We start from the raw sequence: 7024 nt of genomic DNA on the forward strand, positions 1-7024 counted from the left end.
GAGTGGCCTTTAAATGCCAGTGGATGTTTCTATGTTGGCATCCATCTTTAACAGGAGGGGCCATCATTAGACCACTTAGAGAGACCCGGCACAGCCAGTAGCCCAGACATGGGCCGCGTTCCAAATGGCCACTATTCCCTGCATAGTGCACTACTTTTGACCAGGTTCCTTTTAAGTAGTGCACTATATAGGAAATAGGGGGCCATTTGGATCCACTATTTTCAATACCAATATGGCAAAAGGAAAAATAAGTATTATTGTGGGGCAATGACCAACATCAGCTACTGACCTGCACACAAGTGGATTAGCACTCTGACATTTAGTCTCCTTGCTCTCTCTCTCTCTGCTCCACATCTTATTACCTGCTCAACCTCTCACACACCCTCTCCATTTCTCTCGCTCTCTCTCTCTCTCTCTCTCTCTCTCTCTCTCTCTCTCCCTCTCTCCCTCTCTCTCTCTCCCTCTCTCCCTCTCTCCCTCTCTCCCTCTCTCTCTCTCTCCCCCTCTCTCTCTCTACCACTAATCTTCTAACCTTTCCATTCTTCCTGTTTGAGGTCTTCCCACCTAAAGCTTAACTCTTTCAGCAAACCAGCGTTTAAGATTGAGAGAGAGAGAGAGAGAGAGAGAGAGAGAGAGAGAGAGAGAGAGAGAGAGAGAGAGAGAGAGAGAGAGAGAGAGAGAGAGAGAGAGAGAGAGAGAGAGAGAGAGAGAGAGAGAGAGAGAGAGAGAGAGAGAGAGAGAGAGAGAGAGAGAGAGAGAGAGAGAGAGAGAGAGAGAGAGAGAGAGAGAGAGAGAGAGAGAGAGAGAGAGAGAGAGAGAGAGAGAGAGAGAGAGAGAGAGAGAGAGAGATCTAGCAGGCCACCAGTCAGTCAGCGGCAACGTGCGGTGCCATACTTTGTGGACGTTAAGTTCTTACTCCCTAATCACATTAGGAAAACCAAAGCATCCTGAGACCTCTGCAACCCAATTAACTTTTAAATCACACTATTTGTGTCACGGTAGCTATCTTTGAAAGATAAAGACCTTGTGAATAGGATCCTGCCTCCATGCAGTATATAAACTGTACATCTTGAAGCAGTGCGATGTTTACCCCATACCCAATACACACCTCCACAGGCCACCATTAAATACAACAAGGATACATTGAAAACCGACATGGCTTAAAGAGCACCAATACGGTTATATCAAACAGTAGATTTAAAGTGGGGTTTTTTGTGTGTGTTTTTTTGGGGGAGTGGGTAGATCAGCTTAATATTGCAGATAGATTGTAACTTCCATCAATGTAATTGTCTGCATCACTTCCAATCCCCCATGTTTTTTATATATAGATATATTCCCCTTCATTACTTTCCCACCCCGCCACCCTTTCCCTACTTGGGGTAAACTAGTGAACAACAATGCTTAGGCCTCTACTTCCAGCTTATACTTACTATCTACATTTTATGGACACGGTCAAAAGTGTTAGATTTAAAGTGTTAATAGCAGTTGAAAAGTACTTCAAAAAGATTCATGAAAATTCATAGACTTCATGTATTTTATATGTTTATTATAATAAATCGAATTAATTGTATGTACTCTATTTGAAACAGGAACACAATATTTACAAACAAACCCAGTATGCAAACTCCTGCAATGTATGCATTAAAACAAATACTGCTCCAGGCCTTGGTAATGTAAAGGGAACAGGCATTTGATATATTGTGGATAGATGGATGGATGGATGGATGGATGCATGATGGAGAAAAAAAACTAATATGAAACTGACATTGAAAATAGATGGATGTGAAATTTCAATAGCAACAGTGTTTAACCATTAGATGTGTCCTCTTTCACACTATCTCTCGCTTCTCATGAACATACATATACTCTCCCTAGACCTAGACCCTTCTCATGAACATACATCTACTCTCCCTAGACCTAGACCCTTCTCATGGACATTCTCTATTTAGGATAATACTTAGACCTGCCTGTGCAATCATGTGGAGCCATACACGCTCTGCCTCCCTTTCCAAACCTAACATCTCATCATTCTAAAAATAAATCTAGTGCAATTTCTTATAAAGATGCTGAATACATTCAGAAAGGCTCTATGAGGCCGAGTAACTCCTTGCATGGATGTGTCTCAAAGCCTGCGTCCCAAATGAAACCCTATTCCCTTTATAGTGCACTACTTTAGACCAGAGCCCCCAAGGTCCCGAGCAAGGATTTCATTTTTTTTGCCATGAGGCAGAGAGAAAATGTGTCTGTTTTATAGTAAATTCCCTGCTATTCTACACGTTGCCATGGTGCTGTGAGCTCGCCTAGGCAGAGAGCTCCTGTACATTTTGTCAATATTTAATATTTGTTTTTTTTGTTTGAATATTTTTATTTTATTTTTGGTTTTGAATAGTTAAATGAATATAGATTAAGTCTGTTTGTTTCCTGCCCGCGAATTTGATGGAAAATCAGCTCTTTCAACATAGCTTGCTAACAATGCTAGCAAGCTTTGATGTGAATACACCTTGTTTCTATGGTCTCCTGACCCATGAGGAGGACTGCAATGGATGGCGAGCTGGCAGTGATGAATTCATTGCTCAGTCTGAGGATTCCTCTGAAGTATTGTGCGGGCTGACATCATTGAGTTAGTGGGAACTTAACAATGAACTTCATCTTGTACAAGGCTTTCAGATAGCGGGTGAGACGCCTTGAATGGAGAGTGAACAGGTCCTCCTGCCTGCCACCGGAGGACCTGCTCATCTATAATAATAATATGCCATTTAGCAGACGCTTTTATCCAAAGCGACTTACAGTCATGCGTGCATACATTTTTACGTATGGGTGGTCCCGGGGATCGAACCCACTACCATGGCGTTACAAGCGCCATGCTCTACCAGCTGAGCTACAGAGGACCACTGTAGCTCAAGCTATGTGGATCCCTCTCGACTGTCGCTCCATATGTTGGAGGCTTGAAACACCCAAAACGTACAACTCTAGCTGACAATTGTCGTTGTCCAGACCTACTCTCGGTAAGCGCGCTCTTATCCAGAGCGACTTACAGGAGCAATTAGGGTTAAGTGCCTTGCTCAAGGGCACATTGTTATGTAGCTACAAAGGCTATACATTTAATATGATGATTGTTTCTTTTTCGTTTCAAGCATTGTGAGATTCTATCTGTAATGAAAAGATCTATAGAAGCTGAATAAATTATTATTATTATTATTATTATTATTATTATTATTATTATTGTGAGGCTGAGAGATAATGTTGCAGTTATCTAATAACTCCTTGCAGTGGCTCTGGTCAAAAGTAGCGCACTATTTAGGGACTCGTGTGCCATTTGGGACGCAAGCGTAATAGTTTTCAGCAAACTGGACAGCTCATCTATGTCTCGGGAGGCACTGGTCTCTTTCTCCTCAACAACAGAGCCGTTTCTCCGGGGCAAATAACCTGCCCAGTGTCCATCCCGGGCTGTATCTGTCTCTGAGCCGCTCCCGCTGTTTATCTGTGAAGTAATCCCAGGCTGGCTCAAAACGTTCAATACTAAGTATCCTATCCGCCGATTACAAAGTATCCTAGAATCCCGGCGACTACTACAATAGCGACGAATATGAACCCGGCGACACACGTGATCATTCCGTTATTGTCGCCACCTTCGTCCATCTCGTCTTTGGGCTCCTCTTCGCAGATGGAAATGACGCCCACGGAGGAGTTCCCGACGCTCAGGGTGGATTTGAGCTCGGCGCCTGCCTCCTGCTTGGCCTCCACGGCCCACGGAGCCACCTGCACCTTCATCTCCATCTCCTCCATCATCTGGCCCACCTGGGTGATCTCAGCCTGGAGCTCTTTCAGGTCGGCAGTGTCGATGTTGCTGTCCCCGTCGTATTTCATGTTCTGCACGGACATGGCCCTGGCGGCCACCGTGGTGGTGCTACCGGTCATGCCCGTCTGGATGAGGTGTCTGGTGGGCACCTTGAGAGGGAACTCCTGCCCTATCTCCAGGCTCCGCTTCATGTCCACTTCCAGCAGCTCCATGTTGCTGGTAAACACCACCCATAGCCTCTCGTACTCAGCCCGGTCGTCCTTGCTGGTGGTCTTGTCTTTGAGCAGCGCGGTCAGTTTATTCCGGTTGGCGACCGCGAGCTCCTGGGCTTTCTTCCGGGTCTTCTTGAGTTCCTCTCGCAGGTTCTGAGAGTCCGACGTGCTGCCCAGCGCGATCACCAGGTGCCTGTAGCACGCCGTCACTTTGTTCAGAGCGTCCAGCATGGTTTTACACTCATCTGTGCCCCCCATGGTTGTTTTTTATTTTAAAATATAGGCCTACCTCTGATCTCCCCAGCTACATTAAAAAATACATTCAATTAATTAAAAAAGCGGTGCGTAAAAAAGGGATGGTGATCACGAACCGCCCGACGCAAGGTGGTCGGTGGTTGAGCTCGACTCGACTGTCTTTTTTTTTTTAGTTTGGACGAGAGAACACCATCCGTACAAATCCAGTCAATGCTCTTGACCCAGCGAATTCCTCTCTATCCATGTTCCTGTTCCAGCACAGAGAGCCGAGAGAGAGAAGCTTAGATATTAACGGACCAGTAAATGGCTTTACCTTTTGCTCTTTTGCATTCGAGATTAGATGGGCCGACGGCGTCAGAGAGAGCAGCCCTCCCTGCCTGCAGAAAATAGATGGGTATCAAAACCTTTCTGTTTGTTTGTGTGGAATTGTCCAGTACACTAGAGACGGTGTGCATACAGATAGCGGGTTCAGCTACAGGTGTTTCGTATCAAACATCGGAACAAACCCACAGTATCCAGACAGAACACTCCCAAACAGCGTCAGCTCGCAACAAATAAATAATACCGCATCGAAAAGTCCATTAATGCCGTCGCTGTCTTCATAGATGCACATCTGGAGATCTGGATGGTGGCGATTATATATAAATAAACAGCTGTTAATGTCCAGGACTGAATCAGCTCAGCTCACCGTGAGAGACAGACCCATCCCGTTGGATCAAACAAATCAAACTGTGAAAAGGTCGATGGTTGGTTGGTTGGTTGGTTGTCTAAGCATCGTGTAGTTTTTTATTCTTCAGTAAGGGAGATGTCCACTTCGGTTTAAATACCATAAGCGCCTTGTGTGGTCACATGCACGCATAACAAGACCGGAGCTTTCAGATGTAGGCATTCTGTAACGTTGGGAGAGAGCGGAGAAGCCTAGAGATCCACTGATTGGTTGGTGAGAAAACATCTCCAATGGATACGTATTGTGATTGGTTAGTTCTTATCCCACACACAGCCCCTCTGCTCTAGGCTACTGTTGGCGGTGTTAGTGGATGCCTTTATTCAAGTGATGCTCCTAGATGCAGAAGAGACGCTGAGATATTGACCCTTTTCCCTTTATAGGCCTGGTCAAAAGGAACCCTTTATAGGGAATACGGTGACATTTCAGACTTAGGCAGAATCCAATGATTATGATCCAGCAGCATTTAGCCTCCTTCATATGTTGTCAATCACTGCAGGGTGAAATAAAAGGAGATCCATTTAGAGTCATATTCAGACTGTTGTTTTCCCAGATCAAAGATCAAAGATCAATGGTCGTTTTTCATCAATGCAATACTTTCTGTTGTGCAGATTTGATTCCATTTCTCTTAACGTTTCCTTTAACTTTTAACTTTTGAAAGATTACTTTTTATGACTTATTTGTGTGTTATTTGTGTATTATTTGTGTGTTATTTGTGTGTTATTTGTGTATTATTTGTGTATTATTTGTGTGTTATTTGTGTGTTATTTGTGTATTATTTGTGTGTTATTTGTGTGTTATTTGTGTGTTATTTGTGTGTTATTTGTGTATTATTTGTGTGTTATTTGTGTATTATTTGTGTGTTATTTGTGTGCTATTTGTGTGTTATTTGTGTGTTATTTGTGCCTGTGAATAATTACAGTACAGGGAAGCAAGTTGTTATGGATGATCGCTGCTGTGTGGAGGTGAGATCTGTCAGGAGGATGGACTGGTCTGTTATGGATGATCTCTGCTGTGTGGAGGTGAGATCTGTCTGGAGGATGGACTGGTCTGTTATGGATGATCTCTGCTGTGTGGAGGTGAGATCTGTCTGGAGGATGGACTGGTCTGTTATGGATGATCTCTGCTGTGTGGAGGTGAGATCTGTCTGGAGGATGGACTGGTCTGTTATGGATGATCTCTGCTGTGTGGAGGTGAGATCTGTCTGGAGGATGGAGGATGGCCTGGTCTGTCTGGAGGATGGAGGATGGCCTGGTCTGTCTGGAGGATGGAGGCTTGACTGGTCTGTCTGGAGGATGGAGGATTGACAGGTCTGTCTGGAGGATTGAGGATGGCCTGGTCTGTCTGGAGGATGGAGGATGGCCTTGTCTGTCTGGGAGGAGGATGGCCTGGTCTGTCTGGAGGATGGAGGATGGCCTTGTCTGTCTGGAGGATGGAGGCTTGACTGGTCTGTCTGGAGGATGGAGGAAGGCCTGGTCTGTCTGGAGGATGGAGGATGGCCTTGTCTGTCTGGAGGATGGAGGATGGCCTGGTCTGTCTGGAGGATGGAGGATGGCCTGGTCTGTCTGGAGGATGGAGGCTTGACTGGTCTGTCTGGAGGATGGAGGATGGAGGATGGCCTGGTCTGTCTGGAGGATGGAGGATGGCCTGGTCTGTCTGGAGGATGGAGGATGGCCTGGTCTGTCTGGAGGATGGAGGATGGCCTGGTCTGTCTGGAGGATGGAGGATGGCCTGGTCTGTCTGGAGGATGGAGGATGGCCTGGTCTGTCTGGAGGATGGAGGATGGCCTGGTCTGTCTGGAGGATGGAGGATGGCCTGGTCTGTGTGGAGGATGGAGGAAGGCCTGGTCTGTCTGGAGGATGGAGGATGGCCTGGTCTGTCTGGAGGATGGAGGATGGCCTGGTCTGTCTGGAGGATGGAGGATGGCCTGGTCTGTCTGGAGGATGGAGGATGGCCTGGTCTGTGTGGAGGATGGAGGATGGCCTGGTCTGTTTCTGCATTATTGCAGCGTTTGGAGCCTATTGATGGATCAGT

The 7024-nt window shown here is 45.9% G+C and overlaps 1 protein-coding gene across 1 annotated transcript; it reads right to left on the reverse strand.

The window, feature by feature from the left end:
• Positions 1–3018: 3018 nt before the first annotated feature.
• On the reverse strand, positions 3019–5108 carry si:ch73-167i17.6 (regulator of G-protein signaling 9-binding protein). Its single transcript, XM_045217192.1, has one exon. It carries the CDS (start codon positions 4267–4269, stop codon positions 3529–3531), a length of 741 nt encoding a protein of 246 aa, XP_045073127.1. The 5' UTR covers positions 4270–5108; the 3' UTR covers positions 3019–3528.
• Between the last annotated feature and the right edge of the window lie 1916 nt (positions 5109–7024).

This window comes from Coregonus clupeaformis, unplaced genomic scaffold (assembly GCF_020615455.1).
Source record: "Coregonus clupeaformis isolate EN_2021a unplaced genomic scaffold, ASM2061545v1 scaf0962, whole genome shotgun sequence".
Taxonomy (NCBI): domain Eukaryota; kingdom Metazoa; phylum Chordata; class Actinopteri; order Salmoniformes; family Salmonidae; genus Coregonus; species Coregonus clupeaformis.

Bases quoted from the DNA above. Each gene is read 5' to 3' on its own strand.
- si:ch73-167i17.6 (XM_045217192.1), bottom strand. From the start codon at position 4,269: ATGGGGGGCACAGATGAGTGTAAAACCATGCTGGACGCTCTGAACAAA.